Below are 23,713 nucleotides of genomic sequence, written 5' to 3'. Positions count from 1 at the left end.
CAATAGATCACCTTTGCATATAATGAAAATATAATACAATGAAATATATAAAGAGGTAAACTAAACAAGTGCCAGTTCTCTCCTGAAAGAAAAGAAATGGAAAAGTCAGCATCTATAACAGTATCTGAATCAAAATCAGAATAAAGGTTCAGTTATTATTAAAATGTGTTTTTTAAAAACCATAATACTTCTGAATGGAAGCAAAGCTGTGCTTGCAAATTCACAGGCTTGGGACCAGACGCTGAACTCTTGATTTCCGAGATGGGTGAAATTTTCTATTGGGCTAAGCCAAACTACTGGGTCTCCTGAAGGCAAAGACAAATCAGCAGCTTATTCCAAAAGCTCCCTCTGCTGAACAACTGCTGCAAGTAGAGTTGAGAAGTTTAAACAGGTGGGGGAGGAAAGGGCGGGGAGTAAAGCCAAACAGTGTTAAGACTAAAATTTTACTGACCTCAAATAACAGAATTTAAATCATAGAATTAAGGCCTGCTCCTTACAGAGGGTAAAACTCAGACTGTCATCAAATAGGATTTGCCCACCAAAGATGTAAAAGACACAGTAAATCATCCAGGATCAGCCCCCTTGCCATAACAGGATTGCTCCCCACCGACTACTCACATGGGGGGAGGGATAGCTCAGTGGTTTGAGCATTGGCCTGCTAAACCCAGGGTTGTGAGTTCAATCCTTGAGGGGGCCACTTGGGAATCTGGGGCAAAATCAGTACTTGGTCCTGCTAGTGAAGGCAGGGGGCTGGACTCGATGACCTTTCAAGGTCCCTTCCAGTTCTAGGAGATGGGATATCTCCATTTCTTCATAACTTTGTGCCACTTCGTCTCCCTGTATTTAAAGGGACACTTTCCAATACATTTTAAAAAATGTTATTCTCCATTATTTATAATACCTTCCTAGTGATGCTCATTTTATCCTCCTTTCTTTGGTAAATATTTCTTTTGTCCCCGGCACCACTTATATCGCTAAAGGAGCCTTACCATTACAACAATTTAAAAAAATATATTTAAAATAACTAGATTGTGTGCACATACATGCGCACACACAAATAAATAGTATTTGTTGGCCATATTGTAATTTAACAGGAAAAAAATCATACCAGATTTTAAGATACAGAAATTAAAAGTTTTTTATTGTGTGTCCTTATTTTTGCAACCTTATGCTGCATGTGTACTAATGCAACACCACTGCTGATGCAATATAAATTTGAGAACAGTGCTTTGAGAAAAATGCTTTAGAGTCAGAGATCATAACTCACAGAATAGTTATTGCTTTTAACATATTGTTGATATTCAGAAACTGGAAGACATCTCCTTCTTGGTTTAATAAATGTTGCCTAATGCAATAATGGGTGGGCCAAGGGGATTGCTACGAAATATTAGAGAAGGGACTTTCTTTATTAGTCAGCTTTTTTGTTGTGCTGCAGCAGTGTTAAAAATTCCCCAGTGAAATGAGTGCATTTCTAACATACCCAGAGGTCACAGCCCTATCAATTTAAAAGGAGTGGAATGTGATAAAATATTATAGTTGTTTGCAGAAGGTTAGTAAATACTTTTCAAAGGAAATAGATCCTTAAAATAAATTAGAGTCAACTTTTGTAAAGTAAGCTAATCTTAATAGGTAATAAAGCCACCTCATCCTGAAAAGACTTATACATGGACTTAACATCTCACCCTTGGGACTACTCAGAGACATACAATTAGGCATGAAAGTCTCTAAGATCAGGGCCTAAATGAAAATGGTCTGAAACCAGAAGTCACCAGGAGAGGGGGCAAATTTTTTGGGTTTAAGAAATAGCAGGAATACGTGTTTATTGTGGGGGTAGGGAGCATTGTATCCTTTCTGATATGAACAGCTACGTTGCAAGTTTCAGTATGGAGACAATGTTTATAAATCATGGACAGGGTGGACTTGGAAAGTAACTGAACAGCATCTAAATTAATCTCATTGATGGCAAAATCCCCAAAAGTTTTCAAAGAGTGAAAAGAAAAGTTAAATTACAAACTACATGCTATGTGTACATAAGGCTTAAGAACATACTCTACTCTCCCCACTCCCACAATACTGTACACTAATCCAACATCATGAACTCCTACATCCATGCAGAGCCCCACTGAAGTCAATGGCATTTGATACCAGACCAACAGCCCAAGATAGCAAATCCCAATGAAGAAATGTGGTCTTTTTTTATTATTTGGCAACAGATAGGAAATATGCTACAGGCAGAGGAAAAATACTTTATAGTAAAGACAGGTGGCTGAAAAAAAATTAATAAAATGTCTGAAAATAAAATGCCTGATACACAGACAACTGCCTTGAATTTGCATGTATTTACTCATTGAACTAGATGGTCATATTGAGCACCATATTTAGCCTGTATTCTACAGTAAATAAACACTTTTGACTTAACAGGATATCCTATAAAAATGCAGACAGGCACACATTTATAGTTAGAGATTTCTTCACCAGCTGCTCCAGAACTGCGTCATCACCATGTGCTCCAAGGAGCTCCAGTGCCGCATAAACCGTTAATCTGAAGGGTGACATACAAGTATGCATTTTTCCATTTTCCCATGATTTCCCAGCAAGGGTTTCAAATTAATGCAGGCAATGCTCATTAAGGCTGCCTGGACTTCTGATACATACAGCAGTCAGAAAAAGAATTATGATTAGCCCTCCAATCCTACTTACACATTGCCAAAACCAACGGCCAGTCAAGCAGACTCCCCGCCCCCCCACACACACACCTGACTTCCACACATTGATTTCATCATCACAACTACACAGAAACAGTCCTCAAAAGGCACGTACTGGTACAGACTCATTTCCTGTCAACAAACTGATTGAGAATGAAGGCAGTCAAAATTAAGCGTTTGAGAGAGAGTGCACGCGTGCCTTACCCTCACCACAAATTCCCAGAACTCCAAACTAAAAGAGGGGGTAAGAGAAATCTGGCAGCTTCATTACTGCCTAAGAATTTTAAATCATTTGTAATGTTGGGAAAATAAAACGACAGGTTTTTTTTAAAATATGAAATAGGATTAATGTTTGTACAGTGCTCTGAAAAATGTAAAGCAGTAGCTAAGTACTAAGCATTACTATCAGTTTGCGAGTCATTCTTTCTGTGTACGGATTAATTTTTTTGTCAAATCTTCTTTAATCCACTTTCTACACATTTACAATAATCTCTTACACCATAGCACTTATTTTTTTTAAATAACTTGGAGCCAGCCTTACTTACTGCCACCCTTACTCCCACTGAAGTGTAAACAACTCTGCAGGTAGCCTGTTGGTTTCAGAGAGCATGAGTATGCAGGTCTTTACTCATAACATAAATTCCCTGAATTCCGAAGTATGCCAGGTGAAACTATTTATATATTAATGGCACTATTTAGTGTAAGACAGACAGACAGACTAGGCTTCAATAGCAGTGAAAGATCCATTTCCCATGTACATTCTGAAGTGAAAGATTCCTAGAATACAGGTGTATTTTATATTGCATCAAGGTCTTAAAATTAACCACTGCTATCTGATTGACAACCAAAGCAGCATATATGCTGCTTAACATATGGGATTCTGTGATAGGGTGCACTGGCACCAGGACAAACAAGGGGTTAACCTCAGTTCACCTTCCTCCTCCCAGCTCCTGGAGACTGATCCAATGCCCATTTAAATTAGTGGGAGTCTGATTTCAATGGAAAAAGAAGAACAGGAGTACTTGTGGCACCTTAGAGACTAACAAATTTATTAGAGCATAAGCTTTCGTGGGCTACAGCCCACTTCATCGGATGCAATGGGTGTTGCATCTGGCCATCTTTGCACAGATGCCCAAAGAAAGAGCTGTAAGAGTGGCTGCTTGGGTGAAGGTGGAAAGGAAAGGAAAGTAATGCATTTGGGAAGGTGTGGCTCCATACCCAGCATCAGGTAACTGAGTTGAACCTCAAGCTGAGGAGTTTACTTTATGTGATAGGGTATGTGCAGGTGAGGCCCAAAACCAGGGTTTAAAATAAATGTAACATCCCTGGAGTCTGGTGGCACCTTAAAGACTAGTCTGTATCTACAAAAACAACAAGGAGTCTGGTGGCACCTTAAAGACTATGCAAGTTTTTTGTTGAGGTTGATGGATTTCCACTCCATACGGCTAAATTTAGTGCCTTGCATGGTGTCAAGCTACCCCCGGATACTTGTAACATCCCTGTTATATTTATAAGCAATACCTTTGGAGAAAAAGAAGGTTGCCGACACCAACATTTCCTCTCCCTCCTCCCCCGCATTGCCAAGACATTGCACGCTGTACTTGTTTGGCACATCTAGCCCATTATACAGCATCATGTACTTTTGGCATTATACTGTGTTAGTGATATGCTTATTATTTATCTTCCTCTCAAATAAATAGACATTCACTTCCAAGGCTAAATAACTAGTTTTAAAAAAGAAAGCCATTTTTGAGAAATCATCTGCTATTTATTTTTTTACTTCTTAAACTTAAAAAGTTGAACAGATTTTTTAAAATTTAAAAAGAAATATCCCCCCAAAATGAGATGTTAAAGATTCAGCTCACGAATGAAATTTGTAAACAAGCATTCATAATGAAAACACAGACAGACCCTTAGTCCTAGAGGTGTTTGCAGGATTGATGTAAAAATGAGTAGTTATGCAGAATACAGCATGTATCATTTTGACTCAGAAACTTATTGAAGCCCTGATCCTGAAATTGATCAGGTTCAGCAGTTTGCCTGCACAGAACTCTGTCGACTTCAATGGGGCTTGGTGCAGGAGCTCTGAACAAAGTCAAGTTGCAGAATCAGGACCGTAATGTAGTAGATAAGAAGGTGGAAGACAAGGATTGCTCAATGAAAGTAAATTCTAAGAAATCAAAAGAAAGCTTCACCGGTGTCTTTTGGATTAACTGCTTAAAATCAACCCAAGAACCTACTTATTCCCTCAAAATAATGCTTTAAGCACCTAAAGAAGATACCTGTAAGAATGATGAAGTTCCTGTTTCCTCTTATCTGGTTTCAATACAGTATCCTGAATCTGCCACATAACTTGAAGGCCAAACTCTACTACATTTTTTTAAAATCAGTAAGAGGACTGTATCATGCTTAACTGATTTCAGCAACAGCGACTATGCTGTTCAACTTTCCAGAAAAATCATGGACTGAACAATGACTGCTTACTATTCTGCATACAAAGGGCCAATGCTGCTCCCACAGAAGACAGTGCTGCAACTGACTTCAAAGAAAACAGATTTAGGACCACAGTAAATTATATGTGCAGTAGGCTGATAATAGAAAGCATAACACCACTCACGTGACAAACAAGTAAATCTGAAAAGAAAAAAACAACAATGGTTAAGTAATAACAAAATAAATACCACCACCTAGCATTTATAAGAATTCCATACAAACATTAACAAATTAACCCTCATAATAAAACCACGAGGTAGATACATATTTCTGTACCCATTTTACAGGTGGTGGGAGAATTGAAGTGACTTGCCCAAGATACAGAAGTGTCTGTGTCAGAACGGAGATTAGAAGTCAGCAGTTTCTGGTCTTGGATCTGTGCTCAGACCCACAGAGGACACCTCTCTGACAAATCAAATGAGGTTTAAGAGACTAATCTGAGTTCACAAACCATGGGCCTAATCCTTCTCAATTTACGCACATGAATAGTCCTACTGAAGATAATAGGGGTAAAGTGAGCAGGATTTGGCCAAATAAGTACGGAGCACCACAAGTCAGCCTTTTTGGAAGGAGAGGAGGGTGGCAGCCCAAGGGACACCCAAGATATTGCAGAACAGTGTAAGGGCACTCCAGGAGAACCCCCTACTTTGACAAGATGTATCCTGGAACTTAATGTTTATGCAGAGCAGACACAGCACTAAAGTCTTGCAGAAAAACATGGAATTCAACTTATCTACCTGTGAAGTATCAACTGGTGAGCTGACCATGCCAGGTTTTGAACACTGACTATGATGGATTTCAAGGAGATCGTAATGCTTAGGTCACTCTCAAGTAGATCCACTGGGACTACACTGCTGGGAAGCCAGGGAGAAGTTGGAGAGGGCTGCCATGGGCAATGGTAGCATCTCAGCAACAGATGAACCTGAACTCATGGAGATAACCAGGTTAGGGGACAGATCCCACAGCTTTACCATATGAACCCCTCCACCTAATAGCATGCTGAGGAGTAATCTCTACATGTGAATCACCACTGAGATTTCTATGGGAAAAGTTTCCACAGTTTTTCATGGTGAGGGTGGAGGGAGACAATCTGGCCCATTTTATGTACCATACAATATTAGACAAGACCTACATAAAGGTCTAGTCTTTTTACCAAAAAAGTTATAATAAAAATCAAAAGGTATGAGCTTTAAAAATCTTCCACTAAAAGAAGTAATTTGAGATTCTGTCATTTCCAGGAACTATAAGGAAATAATTTAACATTGACACAAATGTAAAACTCATTGACATAACAAAATAGTTGGTATCAAAAAATTAATATCTGCTCAAACAGACCTGGATTCTGAACTTCTCTATAAGCTACTGAGGTAAAGGGTGCCTGAAATACCAAGCCCCCTGCCAGCACACTCCCACACAAAAATCACTCCACTCACATAGTCTGAAAGATTTTATTGAGTCTGACATTTCTGTCAGGGCTTTGTAGGGGTAAACTATCAGCAAGAAGCACCTGCCAAGTCAGTCTTTTCAGTCCAACTGCCATGATCGTAATTAACTGTCACACTGTTTTATTTCCTTCCCTCACAAATTTTGATGAAATATGGCTTTGGCAGTTCCACGTTTTCCACAATATTAAAAGAAAATTCTACTCCAATAGCACTAGCAGCTAATAAACAAATAAATAAATAAATAAATAATGGCAGTATCTTCCCAGAGAATAGTAATTTTTCATAATGAAAATTAAGGTATTTGCCAAGAAAAATGGCTTTTAAAATGGGTAAGGCCCTTATTTTGCAGTTGAGCCTTTTTTTCTTAAACGCTGATACGACTTCATGAAACATCTCCAGATCTTGAGTAAAATTACTGGCCTTGCAAACATAGGTCATCACATTCATGCAAGCAATACAATATGGTTATAACTGACACTTCTGTTTCCTGTAGCACCTTTCATTCAAGGATTTCAACATAATTTACATGCATCCATTCATTATCCCTTCAAGGTAAACATTACTACCATTTTAGAAATGGGGAAACTGTGCTACAGACATGTTAAGTGATCCCACCCCACACACAGCAGATCAGGTATCCCACAAAGCAGATGGATAGCAAAAATGTGTACAATTATTACTGAAACACTGATTATCTTTTAGAAATATTGAGCCAAATTCATATCTGGCATATGCAGGCACAACTCCACTCAAGTTTGTCAATTAGGCCAACAGTGAAGTCAGACCACTGTTTATATATTAATGTGATGGATTCTATAGAAAAGCCTATAACTGACAGTTTGTAAAGTTAATTGCAAGTTAAGCTATTTCAAATTTTGGCCAATCTAAAAATAGTGTACGACTAAAAAAGTGTTGAAATAAGAAATCTTCCTTCAAAGAAGGGAATTGCTTTGGCTGTAGTGGTGATGTCACAAAGCTACAAAGGAGGATCATAACTCTAACCCTTCTCCTGCTCACCCACTGCACCCTATGTTTGGACACTATTTACACTGTTGCCATATGTTTTCCACCCAACTATACTCAGGCAGTACCCACTGTAATGCATCCTTGCCCTCCCTCTCTCCCACGACTGCAGACCATTCAAAAGGAGAGAACCTGGGCAAGTCATGTAATCCAGGGCTTGGGTTAAATTTTGGCTTCATGAACGTCTGTGTACATATGCATCTTCTCCATTTACACCAACCTCTCATCAGTTACTTGGAGGAGTTAGCCAGGAAAAAGGGAAGGAAACCATGCATTAGAGTCTGTTTGAAATGGGGTTGTAGAAGGATACAATCATGAAAAATAGTAAGGCCTTGCAAAAATGCATGTTACTCTTCAGAATTTAACTTACCAAGGAAAGGGAAGTCAGAGTTACACCCTCCCTAATTCAGTGTTGGGTTTCAACTTCTGAGAGTTCTCCCAAATATGCAGGCCCACTCTGCTCAATGAGCTGGTACAGAATGGATCCTGTGCGCTGTTCTCCACTGGCTCAGTCTGCTCTCATATTCGAGCAGGCAGAGCTCCCTCTCATTATGGGCTGCTAACCTTCCCTCCATCCATTCTCCTCTGAGTGAGAAATAGTGTAAGAGCCCTGCAACCACTCGCTCTCTCCTGCGCCTCCCACCCCAACGTGGGGAGAGGGAAAGTGGAAAGAGCATCTGGCAGTCACTCACTCCTTCTGTTCCTGGACAGAAGCTGTCTTGCCTATGCTTGCTCTCTCTCAGAGACTGAACAACTTTGCCTCTTGTTTCCCTGGCCTGGAGAAGAAGACTGTGCTCCCTACAGCCTTCCTATGCCCCAGAGAGATCTGGGAACCAGATTTCTCCCAGCACTCCTCTCTCAGCCTGGACTTTTCTCCCCACCTCAGCTCAATCACAAAAGATATTATAAGGACAATGAGTGGAGAAATAAGAGACATATACAGGATTGATTTTGCTGGCAGCAGAGCAGAGAGAAATATACAGCATGGATTTGGTGGGGAGAGCGTGTGTGGGGGAAGATACCAAGTGCATTTTGCAGGGAGGGAGAAAACAGACTAGATTGGGACGTGTTTGTGTCTTGGCGGGGGGGGGGGGGGGGGGGGGGGGGGCAGTTCACCAAGTGTGGTTAGGGGAAAAGAGTGGATTGGAGTAGTGTGTGATTGGGAAGAGAGCTAGTGAAGTGAGGTGGTGCTTAGTGGACATCTATGCATGTGAAAGGAGTGGATATGGGTCAAGATGATATGTTTGGGGAGAAGGAGAAAGTACATTAGCGACAAAACATTCATTCTAAGGGGCTGAAGGCAGAAAAAGAAAAGGGAAGGACAGAGAACAAACCAGAAAGGAAAAGTAGCGTGACAGCATGAGGAAGGAAAGGGAGATTAGAAACAGGGAAGAAGAGAATTGCCTGGGAATACAAGAAAGACAGAGGGAAAGATAAGGGAAAGAACACCATGTACGGAAAAAAGTTTAATTCTAAAAGTTACATTAAAATATAAAACCCATTATGTCTCTGTGTACATATCACTGTATATACACATGCACACTTACAGAAACTATCCTTTTTAAGAATTACTTTGGAGTTGTATACACAAAGGCAATAGCTGGCTCCTGCAGAGCACAGTTTTTGCCTTTGAAATGATCCAGACTGCACCAAATAGTTAGAATTTCCTGCAGGAGGATACCCACAGACCTCCCTCCAATGGATCATACACACTGAATTCATAATTATTTAGGTGGTTGGCCAAAAGATATTACCCAGACCATTTATATCTCCTTGTCTACTCATGACAGTAGTTGCATGTGTATTGAGGGGAGGTTATAAACCTTGTTCTCCCATCTGTGCTGCAAATGCCTAGGCACAACAGGAAGATGCTAACACTTAGAATTCTGTTATTCTGTCTGCACTGCAGCTGTCTTAAAAGAAGAAACCTGATGCATAGTACATTTTCCATTTCCTTTCATTCCGTTTCCTCAGCATTTCTCCTTCTGTGCATTCCTGAAAGTTAATCAAGTTGAAAACTGTAATCAATCATGTCTACCATGGAAGCAACTAAAGTTTAATCTGGAAGTACTACAGACTAGAATGTGAATAACTAGTCTGGATTTCACTTTTAGAGCCATGTATTATATCAATATTTAAATACAATGCCAATGTACTTCCAGCTGGATTATAAACTAAGCCTAAAATATTTAATTGGTTCTAAATACAATTAGATCTCCTTTTTCTTCCAAAAGAAATACATTTATAAAAACTAAGGCCCTGAACCTGCAAGCACTAAAGCACATGCTTAACTACCCATGTGAGTAGTCCCACTGAAGTCAGTTAAACTACTCATGGGCTAAATGATTATCGGGTCAGGGCCTAGGAGTCCAATCCACTCATGTCAATAACATTCCTACTGCCTTCAAGAGAAAGGGGAGCTCAAATTACAGAGTTAAAAATATGCAGTCTGCTAAAATTAAAAGTGAAATTTACAGATAGAGTATTTAAAACTATTTAAGACATGGCATACATGATAGAGTATTTATGCTAGACAAGAGCCTTTAGTAGTTAACTTTACTGAGAACATAGAGGTGCAGCTTGTAAATATTGCTATTCCAAAGTAAACTCGTGCCCTGTTTTCTGAAGTTATTTAAAAAAAAACAACAAAGAAAACTTTAGCCCTTTACAAATCCTCATTAGGCCTGGAACCTTCGTTCTGCTAGAAATCTCATTCAGAGGAGCCAACCTATTTCTCCAGCCACTCTTTCTAAATTGAAGCTAACAGCCAGAAATTCAAAGGCCCTGATTTTCCACAGCATCCGAATGCAGCTCAGATGTGCTGGAGAGTGGCAGTGGCAGTGGCAGTGAATCAGTTGAGGTTCTCCCGATTCAGGGCTACCCACTCCCAGGGTAAGTTAAAGCAAGAGCGGTCCTGCTGCAACTTACGCTGCTGGCAGAACATCCCGTACAACAGCAGAGGTTCAAGTGTAGTTGAGCTCTGCTCTTCCACACCTCCTCTCCCCTCCACCTCCAGGCTTCCTCCCATCCTTTTACACCAGTAATGGGACATGGGGGCAGATGAGGGGGTCTGTGCCATCTCCAGCAACTGTGTGCTAGTGGACATTCACCCTATACAGGAAGACTTCTCTGCTGGAAACCTTTTACCTATTTTAGGGCACTTTGCCCTGCACACATCCAGCTCACACATTTTAAGGCCAGAAGGTAGCATTTTGAGCTGACCTCTTGCATAATACAGGCCATAGATTTCACCCAGGGACTTCTGCAAGCCCAATAATTTGTGTTTGTGCTAAAGCATGGTCTTTCAGAAAGACAGCCAATTTTGGTTTAAAAGACAGAAGATTTACACAGCTCTTGTTATTAAAACCAGAGATGCCACACACTGGAAACAGAAGATTCTATTCCTCCAGGACAAAAAATTTCAAACCTGGACGCCTAAATTTAGGATTCTAAACCCATATTTTGGCATTTCAATAGAGTACATGGTTTTATAGACTCTGAGCAACCCAAGCTCCCATTGAAATCTATAGGTTTGAAAACTGTGGCTTATAAATTTATAGATTTATCTTCCCACCTTGGTTTAGTCATTTTAATGTAGTCTATGCACAGAGGAGAGGGGGAAAAAAACATGTCCCCCAAATATCATTGCTACATTACTCCTTGGATTGGCTGCTATTTAGGAAGTGCCGAGGTCTCCTTCTCATCACCCCGCCCCTTCCCAGATAAAACTGCTAGCCTAATAACTATCTTAGCCTTTGATTTTATAATGCACAGCATTGATTTTTTTTTTTTTTAAAGGAATTTAACAGTGTCTTTCACTCCAGCCTACAATGCTTTATGTCTTATGTTACAAGGGGAAAAAGTTTTCTTGCTTCAGAAAAGCAGGAAAAGGAACAAATAAGTCTACTGCCCAAAAATCCTAAAAATTTACACATATAAACAATAATCCATTTCCAAAGAACACAGATTTCTTAAATTCGGCAAACAGAGTGTCTGTGCTGCATTTACACAGAGCCATGTTCATTCATCACTTTCAAGTCTGATTACCAAGCCATTTCCTGTTGGCAACCTCTAATGGCCAGAAGAATTAGATTTTACATAGTCCGGATACCAAGGAATAACAAGTACCCATAATTCTCTGCAGCTATGCACTTTGTTAAGAGTTTTAAGCTTTGAAAGGGGAAAGGATTACTTGGAACCAAACATTCCTTGCTCACTATTGTATCTGGACCAGTAATGTGTTTCTGACCTTAATGTCGTAGTCTTTTCTGCAAACAGTCATAACACCATTTTATAGACATTAGAAAAAAACATAACTAGCTAATGGAACCTAGAGTTAGTCAGAACCATGGAATGGTGGAAAACATCTATTATGTCATCTAGTCCTTCTCTCTGCCAGTGCTCTTGTTGTACATAAATTTGTGGTTTGTCCAGTTTTGTTTAATATGTGCCAAGCAATAACCTGCCACTACTTTCCCATGTGACTGTTCTACAGCATAAGAGATCTCACTGTCAAACAAATGTTTTTCAGCAGAAGTTTTCCCTTTCTTAATTTAATTTCATTATTCTATTCATAACCCCTTGTAATGTCCTCAGTAATTCCTCCCCAGCCTTGTTGTTTACACCCTTCACGTATCTATAGATTTATCTCTTCCCCTTCATGTGTGTCTATGGATATATATTTAAAACTCAATCTCAATCCTTCCAGCGCCTAATTTTTTTGTTTTTCTCTCTACTTCCTTTGCATTTGTTCATTAGTATATTTTGTAAAGGTAATGCAGTCTTAATAAGGAGCATTCTACAGCACTCTGCTGTAATATTAAACAATTACCAAGAACCACAGTAGGGAGCGAATGCTAGATTGCTAATCCAGAATCCCATAGTTTAATACACAATGTGGAAATCACTGAGATGCAGTAACTCTGCAGTACTATGTATCTTAATTTGGGCAATCATATTTATGTGAGGCATTGTCTAATAGTCTCAACAAAGGTATAGAAGGCAGGAACTTCTAAATTTTAATCCCGGTTCTAATAGTGCTTCTTGCTTTTGGGCCTTAGTCAGGTCAGTCGTTCTGTGTGAACTTTCTCATCTATAAATTGGGGAGAACACTAATTAGTTGTATTGTGAGGATTAGTTAGAAAAACTTAAGTATTATTCCATTTGTGGATACTATTTTTAACTATTCAAAAAACTACCTTAACAGTTTATGATTCCCTGTGTCTGTTTATGGAGATATACTTCTGCCACAGAGATGTCTCCCAGAACCAGAAGAGGTTACCTGCCTCCAAGCTCCTTGGATCTGGCTCATTTTCTGGTCAAATGGAGTCAACAAATAAGACAATTTGTAAACAGAATTTAAAAAGAGGGAAAAAATCCTTACAAAAATTGTATCATAGTATTTTGTACTGCTGAGATAGAGAAAAACAATTCAACTCACTAAGAGAAGAGGGGGACAACATAAACAGGTGTTTCCTTCAGTATGGTTAGTAATGGTACAGGAAATGGATCTCCAGAGGCTGCAAATTGTTAGCATCTCCAATGCATTTGCAAATTCCTACTGTGCAAAATCAGCCTGTAAAAACAGGCTATTTCTAATAAGTGCCTTGTCTGGTTTCCTACATTGTTTAATTTCAGATGAATTTTATGAGAACTCCGCTACATATTTTACCTCCCATCTGCTTCAGATTTGACAATGAAATATTTGTGTGTCCCACCCTGTTCTTTTTAAAGCTCCAAAAACAGATGTCTCCAATATAACATGACTACAGCAGGTCATACCACATATTTCAGCAAGTTGTCCCAGGGCGATTTTTTCCCCTGCAGGTAAGAGAAGTTGGGTTATTTACCCCCTAAAAGAATCCAGAAAACCTCAGAGCCTCAGGGCGTAGACTGAAAAGGCTGGTTAAAAAATTACTGTGCTTTATTCTTCAAAAAAGTTTCTTCTTGCTGAAGTAGATTTTCTAAACATTAAATACATTAACAATTCTGTAATGGGTAGATTTGTTATTTTGGCTTTCTTCCAAGACACATTTTTTGCACATCTATTGTGATAAGAAGGCTGGTGATTCTAATGATTTATTAGGGTACTGTTAACATTTCTAGAAAGTTACAAATTTTCTAGTTGCAGAAATTATATATTGAGAAGGAAACTGATGGGGAAGCCTTGTACCATGTGCCAACTTTTGAAATTTCAGGAGAAAATACGGATTTATTTGTAAATGATTTTAGAATATAGCTGTGTTCAACACAAGTTACCACCACACACTAAACAATGTATTGAAACTGATGAAGAGTCCCACTGACATCTTTTATCCCTGTCTTCCCATTTTTCTGGTATCCTCTACAGAAACTGGTATGGATACAGAGCCTGCTACTTCTCTCACCGAAGTCAAACTCTTAGGTTAAGTCTACCTAGAGAGCCTATGCCCGTATAGCTATGCTGGCAGAGTCCCTTGTGTAGATACAGCTTATGCCAACAGAAAGGAGTTTTTCTGCAGGTGTAGGAACATTACCTCCCTGAACAATGTTACCTATGCTGACAGAAACCCTCTTCTGTCAGCATGGCTGCATCTACTCTGGGGGCTTTGTCAACACTAATGTCACTAGAGGTGGGTGTTTTTCTCCCCCACACACACTCCTGACCAACACTGCTGTGCTGGTAAAAGTTTTAAGTGTAAACCAGGCCTTATTGGCAACACTTGGGGCTAGTATGATCATAATAAAAGTACCGCCCAGTAAATTGATTGGATTTGTATGAATGAGGAGAAGGTAACATGCAACAAGTACCACACAGGCTACTAATGAGAAGAAATTGTTTTAAATAATTTAAACCATAGCAAATCTAATTGCACAAGCTTAAGTTATAAGAGGAAGTAGGTACATTTGAAAAAAATATACTATTTCTACTGAAATAAGGAAGTAAATTACATCAACTGAAAACTTCTACCCTTCTTTAGCAGGACAAACTTCTGAACTCTCTTTGGTTTAGTGCAAGACGTTATGAAAAGATTGTTAGCATTATTGCTCAGCAACACAGGATTTTTTCACTTTACATTTTAAGGACATAGATGCTTCGAAATCATTCCATCAAGGCCCCAATCCAGCAAAGCACCTCAACTGGACTTCAGTGGAATTACTCTGCTGCTTTACTTCCTTATTTCAGTCGTAAGTCTGAATTTAATTACACCAACTAAAAACTTCTACCCTTCTTTAGCAGGACAAACTTCTGAACTCTCTTTGGTTTAGTGCAATTAATGGAACTCAGAAATTAGCAATGGACAAGACCTGATACTAAATAGCAGGTAGTCCAGATCCCTGCCATTGAAGGGAACTGAAGGATATGGAGTTGCTCTGCAGAATCTTTATTACTGGTAATGATGTGAGAATCTTTATTACTGGTAATGATGTGAGAAAAGAAGAAACCATCACCTTGCCTTCAGATGCCAGGTTGAGTATGCTGGACTGGCAGTGATGAAAGAACTCCTTTTACTTGAGAAGGGTACACATATGATATGGAATTATAGAAAGACAAACCTGGGATCTCAACAAATCCATTTCTAAAGTCACTTATCAGAACAGAAATGAACGTTGAGTATTTTTGTAAAAGCATTCCTTACCTCCCTCTTTCAACTGCCAAGGCATCTATTTCATCAAAGAAAAGAATGGAAGGTGAGACAGCTCTGGCTTTCCTGAAGATCTAGAGAAACAACAATAAAATAGTTTACTGGGCTGTGGGAGAATTGCTGGACAAAAGTCATGCATTCAAACATCCTATTCTAACTCCAAAAGCTAACGGGCCAAGAATAACATCTTGTAGCCGCTTTTTAAAAGTGGACTTACTTTGGAGCTAAGTTATATCATACTATATAATGTAGCTTCAATAGCAACTTTCACTGTAAGCCTGATTTTGACACCCCACTAACTTTCTAAAAGCAAAAAGCAAATAAAAACACAAAGAAAGCAAACAAAACTCAAAATCAAAAAAATTTCATTTCTCCTCAAAATCCCTGGTCAAAGGGAGAGTGGGTTTTTTTTGTTTGGTTAGGGTTTTTTTTTTTTTTTGAAAGCTTAAGGTTAACCAGATAATGTATTATTAACATAGGAGAGATTGAAAAATGAGCATAGATCCAGCACAACATGCAATGGGCCCTGACTCGCAACTAGCATCTTCTTACCTCTCTCACTGCTCGTTCAGATTCACCAACATATTTATTCATCAATTCAGGTCCCTGCATGAAGAGAAGAAAACAGTTTTTTAAAATTATCATTCTAACTTCATTTACTGATATGTCGCTATCAATATCTTCTTACACAGCATTTTGTGCATAAAACACTAAATCACTACTTGCAAAAGTTTTAATTTCTTTGTAGAGTCACCTCTGCACACTAAGTTTCCCTTCATTAGTCCCATTACTGAATACACAGATGACTGTGTGTTTGTAGGTCAGGTTATAGTGACATTTATTCTCATTTAGAAGCTGCGTGAAGATTTTGGCTTAGCATCATAATTCCTACATTTCAGTTTTATGAGGAACAGAAGCATTTAAAAAAAATTAAAGTACAGTTTACTGATCACGAAGGCTACTTGACTGACAGCATTGCAGGGACCCCAATTCAGCAGAAAAGCACTTGCGCATGTGTTAATTAACTGTCTCTTTTTAACAAAACTCCTAAGCATGGGATTAACTTTAAATACATGCTTAAGTGGTTTGCTGAACCAGAGCAGGAAGAGGAAATTGCCATCTATTGCCCCACCAACACACCTGAAACATAACCAGGAGGTACTAGATCATACATTATGGTGAGAAAGTAGTTCAGAATTCAAGTCCATTCATTCTTTTACCTCTCTGCTAAAACTGCCAAATGTGCTAGTGCTTTTTGTAATGTGGATTCTTGGCCCCTAGGGATTGAACTGAGACCACAAAGTCAATGTTTGTATTTTAAACAAATACTTACAATTATGAAAACAAACTAACAAGGAAGAACTCTCAATGCCTTCTGTGTCTTGCTATTTACTGTAAACCAGATTGTTAAAGATAACACTTCTTAATGGGACTAAGCATTTCATGGGATTGGTAATAAGTCATTGATTTAAATCTGGTCTATGTCAACAACAATTTACAGTCATGACCATCTGATGGCTGCTTGCTGTTCTGTGTGAAATGAGTTGATGGCTGCAGTCCAGTTTCTAGTGAACAGGTGTTCTCATCACAATTCTGCCAGTACAAATAGCATTCTTCACAACTCTACACAGAGAAGCCAATGGGTGTGGAAACTGAACTACCTTTTCATGCCCAGATGTTATGAGTGCCTTCAGGTTACGCTTGAGTCACAGTGGCAGGGCAATATGGAACAGCTTTCTTTAAACAATAGTCTTTCTAGCATTAATTTGTACTGAAAGACACGTTTTTATAGATTTGCAGTAATGGTGCAGCTGTTACATTCTTTCTCTGAGTGGAACAGTCTGGAATTAGTACACACATCAATAGAAGATGGGTTTACTACTATAAAATAGAACATGTGACACTTTTCCAATCTTCTCCCCTCTCACTTTCAGGCTTATGATAGCATCTACTGAATGGAACATATATTGTAGTTGGTTCCATTCTAAAGGATCAGTGCGTGTTACTGCATGCGTATGAAGAGAGGTACAGACCGCCTTAAAACTGAAGCAATATACTGTTTATGTGACAAATTAAAAACACAGTTTCTGGTAGTGCAATTTCTGAAAAACAGTTCATGACACAAAGTAGAAGGTGGGATGAATGCATACTCAGACCTCTCTGTATAACACATTAGGCCTAACTATGTTAGCACATCAGCTTGGTAGGAGAGTAGAGGGTACCATGCCAGCAGGAAATAGAAACAATGCTTCCCCAATTCAACTCCCTTTAAATGACTGTTGTGATAGGCACAAGTCAAAATGTCACCTAGACGCTTTGCAGGATTTCAACCATTTCAAAAATTACATTTTCATGCAGGTATTCAGCAGTCTCAAATTTCCCAGTCACGTAACTGATGAAGAGCTCAGGATTCCTCTATCCCAGAGAAGAAAAAGAACAAAAACGGGCCTTCCCCTATTCATTGTAAATACCAAGAAAAAGAAGCATGCAGCAGTCTGTGCAGAACAGGCTTGTAGCTCAAGTAGACAGTATCTAGCTGCTCTGGGCCTCAGCTATCCATCATGATCATTTGCAGATGAGGAATCTGATAATGTGGGTCCAAGAAGTCCTTAAGTGACTAGAAAGGCAGTTCTCTCTTTCTGGCCTGCTTTTTTGTTTAAACCAAGCCGATACACTGAAAAACCTCATCAGATTCTTTCCAGGACTAGAGATTTCTTTTCCATAGTTTTTTCCTTGGAGCGGTGAACGCAGTCCATCAAACACTCATTCACAGAAGTAATCTTCATTTACATCAGCAGTCGCATTGAAGCCAACAGGGCTACTGACATCAGTGGCATTACCGGATTCTATTATAGTATGCATCAAAATTACAGACAATATCAAATTGTCAGAGTATTCCTTTTCATGTCTCTGACTGGGAAAAAAGGTATTTAAAAACAAAAATTGCTACCTCTGAACTCTGCTGTACAATAGCATTTCATGTGCTTGAAGATTATATTTAAGTATTAAAAAAAATCAAGACAAACACAAAGCAATGAATTTCTTCCACAGAGGAAGAAATGTTTTGAATTAGTGCTTTTTTAGTATACTTTGACATTCAACTTCCCCCCCCCCCTGCATTTTTTTATTTATCAAACAATAACACAAGTTGACAGAGAAAATCAAAGGATGGAACTCTCTTTGCATTAACAGTCTATGCATCCTTTACGGAGTATTTCCATGCAAGCTGATCAAAAAGCTTGTGAAACTCATCTTTTAACAATGGCACCAAAATTACAATTCATGAGCAGGGTTTTTGTTGCAAGTAACATGGAACTCTACTATTATACATGGTGATGGGGAGTCCAGAATAGCAGTAAGAACACACCAAAAAGGAGACGCGCTGGCAGAAACTTCATCTTATCCACACTCCAAAGTCACACTCCTAAATCCATACCACAAAAAACAGAGCTTAAAGAAGCTAGGCATACAAACTGGACTTGGGTTAGCTCTGACATGCAAGCTGGAGCTTTGCCCCCACTGTTTGTAAATGCAAATGAAGGAGTATTGAGTCTTTCCTCAGCTAAGATTGTTAACACCTCCAAAAAGTAATCATTAGACCATTAGCAACAAAGCTACCTGTTAACAGTTTTCACCCTTTTCTTGAAAGATGGTTAAGAAGACTATACTGCAACAACTCTGCTGTCACTTAAGGCTCTTACATGTCTTCTATTCATTTCAGCTTTGCTTTAGACCTGGCTGACACAGATTGCACAAATCTCATTGATTGATAGTCTCCTGACCACTGACCTATGTCATGCAGTGTCCATGACATTTCTTTTAAATTGGCCAGTAGCCTTTGACCACTGACCACAAGGTTTTGTTAACAACTGTTAGAGTTTAGTGACTTACTCTATAAATAGTTACATTCTGTTCTATGAAGGATGATCTTCCACAATATGGTAGGTGAAGAAACAGAACATACTCCTGACCAATCTCCTGACGAATTTCAACATAAGCAAAGGATTTGGAGAAAGCAGTTTTCAGGGAACGAGAAGGAGTGGTATCAGAGCCATTCCAATGAGCAGAACATTTTGAGGTTGCTATCTAGCCTGAGAGCATGAATCCAGCCAATTGCGGGACACTGTTCACTGCTCAAATATCCATGAAGTGGTATTTATTCAGCCTCAGGATAGACAACAGTTTCCATGTAGGCTTTGTTTGATTAATATTCTGTTCTCACCAACCCAAAACCCTCCAATCATTTTCATTAAAAAAAAGAAACATTTTTGCATTTGAAATATGATCAGAATTAGATCTTGGAAGATTAACGTCACAAAAGATAAAACCGCTTCATGCATGTTAAAAACAGGAGATAAGTTTGTATCACACAGTTATGATGTGGGTGCTTTAAGGAGTTTTTAAATGCAAGAACATCATCTGGAATAAGGAATCCTTGAAACAAAGACAAGTAGTATTTAAAAAAAAAAAATCCCTATTTTATGGTCTGTTTGAGGATTTAACCTCCTAAAGGTGTTGGGGTAATTACCTTGACGTTAATATGAAATTTACTAGTAATAAATGTCTCCTTAACACATCTAACTTTATTGTTTTGATAGTCAGGAAAATGGAAAACTTGCAGAGCCAGATGGACACTGTTCCAAATTCTCCCCCACACAACTCTGTCCATCTTTATATTGTAGTTCTGGAAACAATCGCATGAAGTGCCACACTGAACAGTGTTAAACTATGGCATGTGGTTCATATAATGAGTACTACAATGGAACCACTGAGCTCATTTATACTAGATCCCCAGGCAGGAACCTAATTGAGGTCCCTAGAATAGTATTTCTGAAATTGTGAGGCTTGGCCTTCCTGGGGAAGGTTTCCCTTCTTCAGGGGAAGAGATAGTATTCAAGCAGAATAAAAACCAAGAATAACTTCACTTTTTTAGGTTCTTCCAAAAACAGAACTTGGTGTCGAATAACCAATACTGAAAACTAAATATTCAATATCTGGTTTCTTATTTGCAGAGTTCAAAGTAGAAATGGTCAACAGGTATGAAAATATGGGCACCCTTACCTGTCTACGTAAGAGGAGGTGAAAGGAGGAGGAGGAGGAGGATTTGCCATAATGGCTCCCAGTTCACCAACACCCCCCCCACTAAGGAAATGGCAAGAAGGAACGCCATTCAGAAAGAGGAGAGAGAGATGAGACAGGATGCCAGTGGTTCAAAGGAAGTGTTCATTAAAGAGGTAAGGACTAGGTTGAGGTCCCATTGGAAAGTGATAGGCTGAAGGGGCAGATATTTACAGAAAAGGCCCTTCCAGAATTGGGTGGGTAAAAGTCAAATTTCCTGCCACCGGAGGATGGAGAGCACTAATGGCATCTGTATGCACTCTGACAGAGCTGAGTGTGAGTCCTGAGGTTTTCAGATAGAGGAAATAGTCTAAGAGCATGAGGATGCCCACAGCTTCAAGGGCAAGACCTTACTGTTAGGCCCAGGAGGTGAAACATGCCAATTTGGCCTGATAGAATCACCTCATGGAGTCCTTTCAGCTACTGGAGAGGACGTCTTGCACTGTCAACGAGCATTCTTGTGCTAATGCAGGTGTCCATCAAAAAATCATGCCCTCAGGTGTAGGTAGATGTGGGTGTCTGAGTCTTCCGTTTTGTTGTGTCAGCATTTCCAGAAATGTCTGGAGCGGAAGTGGAGATTGTTTCGACATACAGAGAAAAAGAGGGAACCAGAATTGCCAAGGCCAGAACAGAGCAATCACAATGGCTGTTGTGCTCCTCCACCGGAGTTTGTAGAGAACTACCAGCGGGGGTGGGGGAAGGGAGCCATAGGTCGTCCAGTCTGACCAACTGACGACCAGAGCGTCACCCAATAAGTCGGCACAAAGTCCCCCCAGTGGCAATATTGGGTGCTCTTGGTGTTGGTGTATGATGCAAAGAGGTCTCTGATTGGTGTACCCCAGCGACCAAAGATGTCCGCAACTATCATGTTGTGCAACTCCCATTCGTGGTCGGTTGCAAAGTTCCTGCTGAGAGAATCTGATCATATTCTGGGTGCCAGGCAGGTAGGCTGCTGACAAAAGGATATGATGTGTAATGCACCATTCCCAGAGGTTAATTGCCTCCATACGCAGTGCGGGGACCACGTGCCCCTTTGTTTATGTAGTATATTGTGGTGGTGTTATTGAACATGAGAGGGAAGTGGCAATAGTGGATAGCTGGTAAGAACATATGGCATGCCTAGCATACTGCCGGAATTTTCAGTATGTTTATGTGCATCCTGGCCTCTTGCATGGTCCAGGTGCCTTGTGGACTCCAATGTGAGCACCCCAGTCTGAAAGTGATGTATCTGTTATGACAGTCACGGTCGGCGAGGATGGGAGGAAGGGCATCCTGGAGCAGACTTGTAGCAGGTTTGTCCACCACCAAAGAGAAGAGATGACCTGCAGAAGAACATTAAGCATGGTGTCCGTGGTACATTGGAGAATAGACCCTTTGCAGCCATAGCTGTAGACAGTGAAGGTGCAGGTGGGCGAAAGGGTGACGTATGCACATGCCGCCACGTGCCCTAGGATGGAGAGGCCAGGTCCTGGCCCAGACCAAAGGGTTAGAGGTTATCAGAACTATTTGGTCCAGTAGGCTCTGGAATCTGTTGTGTGGCAGAGAAGCTCATGCAGACATTGCGAATGCCAGGGACTGAGTAGGGTGCAAAATTTGATTTTTTGATGTTGATGCTCTCTCCTAGGGAGGAGAGGAGAAGAAGAAGCTGGGACATCGATGCTCGAGCTCCCTCTTTGACCCATGCTGCATGCAGCCAGTTATCCATGTATGGGAAGACAAGGATTCCCCGATGTTGAAGGTGAGCCGCTACCACAGAGAAAAGCTTTGCAAAAAATCATGGGGAGGAGGTAAGTCCGAATGGAAGAACCCTGTACTGGAAGAGTCAATGCCCCACTTTGAAACCCAGGAACTTTCTGTGTGCCGGATGTATGTGGATATGGAAGTAGACATCTTGCATGTTGAGAGCCATTAACCATATGCCTTTTTCTAATGCAGGAATGATAGCCACAAGTGTGACCACACAGAATTCTGGCTTGTGAATCGCACAGTTCAGGTGTCAGAGATCCACGATTGGTCTCCTGTCCCCTTTCTTCTTGGGTACCAAGAAATAGTTGGAATAGAACCCTGTGCCCCGAAAGGCTGCAGGGACTGGCTCCACTGCTCCTGTTTGGAGGAGACACTCCATCTCTAGGGTAAGAATACTGTCATGAGAGGGATATCTGAGGGAGCTCGGGGCAGGAGATATGGAGCAGGTATTGTCAAACTCTCTGATGTAGATGCGTCAAACCATATCCAACACCCACTTGTCCATTGTTATAGATCTCCAAGCTGGTAGAAAGAGTTTGAGATTACTCCCGAGAGGGGTGGAGGGTAGGAGCACTGGTGTACAGAGTGGTTGACAGCTTTCTAGGTGCATTAAGAAATACTGCTTTCGTGATGACTGAGTGTGTTGTTCAGAGGTCTGTGTTGCCAGAACAGACAGGCAGCTCTTTGTACCTTAGGGCACTTCTGAGGAGGTTCACAGGCCTGCTGGTGGTAGAAGTCTGGCGTTTTATAGCATTGGGCTGAAGGTGGGCAATAAAATTTTCTCTTTGGTGCTGGTATACATATGCCCAAGGATCGTAAGGTGGCTTGAAAGTCTTTTACTGAGTGTAAGGAATCATCAGTTTTCTGGTTGAAGAGGTGCAATTCATCAAAGGGATTGTGTTCTGCACCTCTCTAGAGAAACCTGAGGAGTGTAACCAGGATTCCCTCCTCATGACAATTCCAGTCCCCAATACACACAAGGATGAGTCTGCTGAATCAACTGCTACCTGAAGTATGGACCTGGCAACCCACTTGCCTTCCTGTAAAATTGCTTGGAATCGACTACAATCCTGCTGAGGTAGTTTATCTGCAAATTCCTCCAGCTGGCCATAGTTTATAAAAATCATACTTGGCCATCAGTGCCAAGCAGTTAGAGATTCGGAACTGTAGTTTAGCTGCGGAGATCTTTCGACTCATGAGGTCCAGTCTCTTACCCTCTTGTCTGCTGGGATGGAGCATGGGTGGCATTGTTTGGTCTGCTCCGACGAAGCTTGTATTTCCAAGGAGTTAGTGAAGGATGTGAAAATAAAAATTCTTACCATTTTGGAGGGACGTAGTACCTTTTCTCAGACCCTTTCGGGGTCAGTGCACATATAGCCAAGGTATGCCAAACAATATGTCCCAGTTGAAGAACGGCACTGTTGATTGGTAAGGCCACCTTTGCTGGTGCTGATGCGTGCAGAATGTCTAGTAACTGGTGCTGACTGTTTTGCACCTCTTTCAGTGGGCTCTCAAGAGCACTGGCTATTCTCCATAGGAGTTATTGATAAGGCTACAT

At 40.2% G+C, this 23,713-nt stretch overlaps 1 protein-coding gene across 6 annotated transcripts in view; it reads right to left on the bottom strand.

The window, feature by feature from the left end:
• Positions 1–23,713, bottom strand: part of SPATA5 (spermatogenesis associated 5) — a 290,334-nt gene that overhangs the window by 205,965 nt on the left and 60,656 nt on the right. For all 6 annotated transcript variants that reach the window (XR_004645908.1, XM_034772170.1, XM_034772171.1 and 3 more), the window contains exons 12-13: positions 15,844–15,897; positions 15,286–15,365 (exon numbers count right to left, since the gene is read on the bottom strand). Coding sequence is in view for 5 of the 6 variants with exons in the window: in XM_034772170.1 (XP_034628061.1) it covers positions 15,286–15,365; positions 15,844–15,897 (134 nt within the window). In the remaining variant the exon portion in view is untranslated. The remainder of the gene's footprint in view (positions 1–15,285; positions 15,366–15,843; positions 15,898–23,713) is intronic.

The sequence above is a fragment of the Trachemys scripta genome, chromosome 5, assembly GCF_013100865.1.
Source record: "Trachemys scripta elegans isolate TJP31775 chromosome 5, CAS_Tse_1.0, whole genome shotgun sequence".
In the NCBI taxonomy this organism is placed as follows: domain Eukaryota; kingdom Metazoa; phylum Chordata; order Testudines; family Emydidae; genus Trachemys; species Trachemys scripta.
This window is presented reverse-complemented; position numbering and strand designations above follow the sequence as displayed.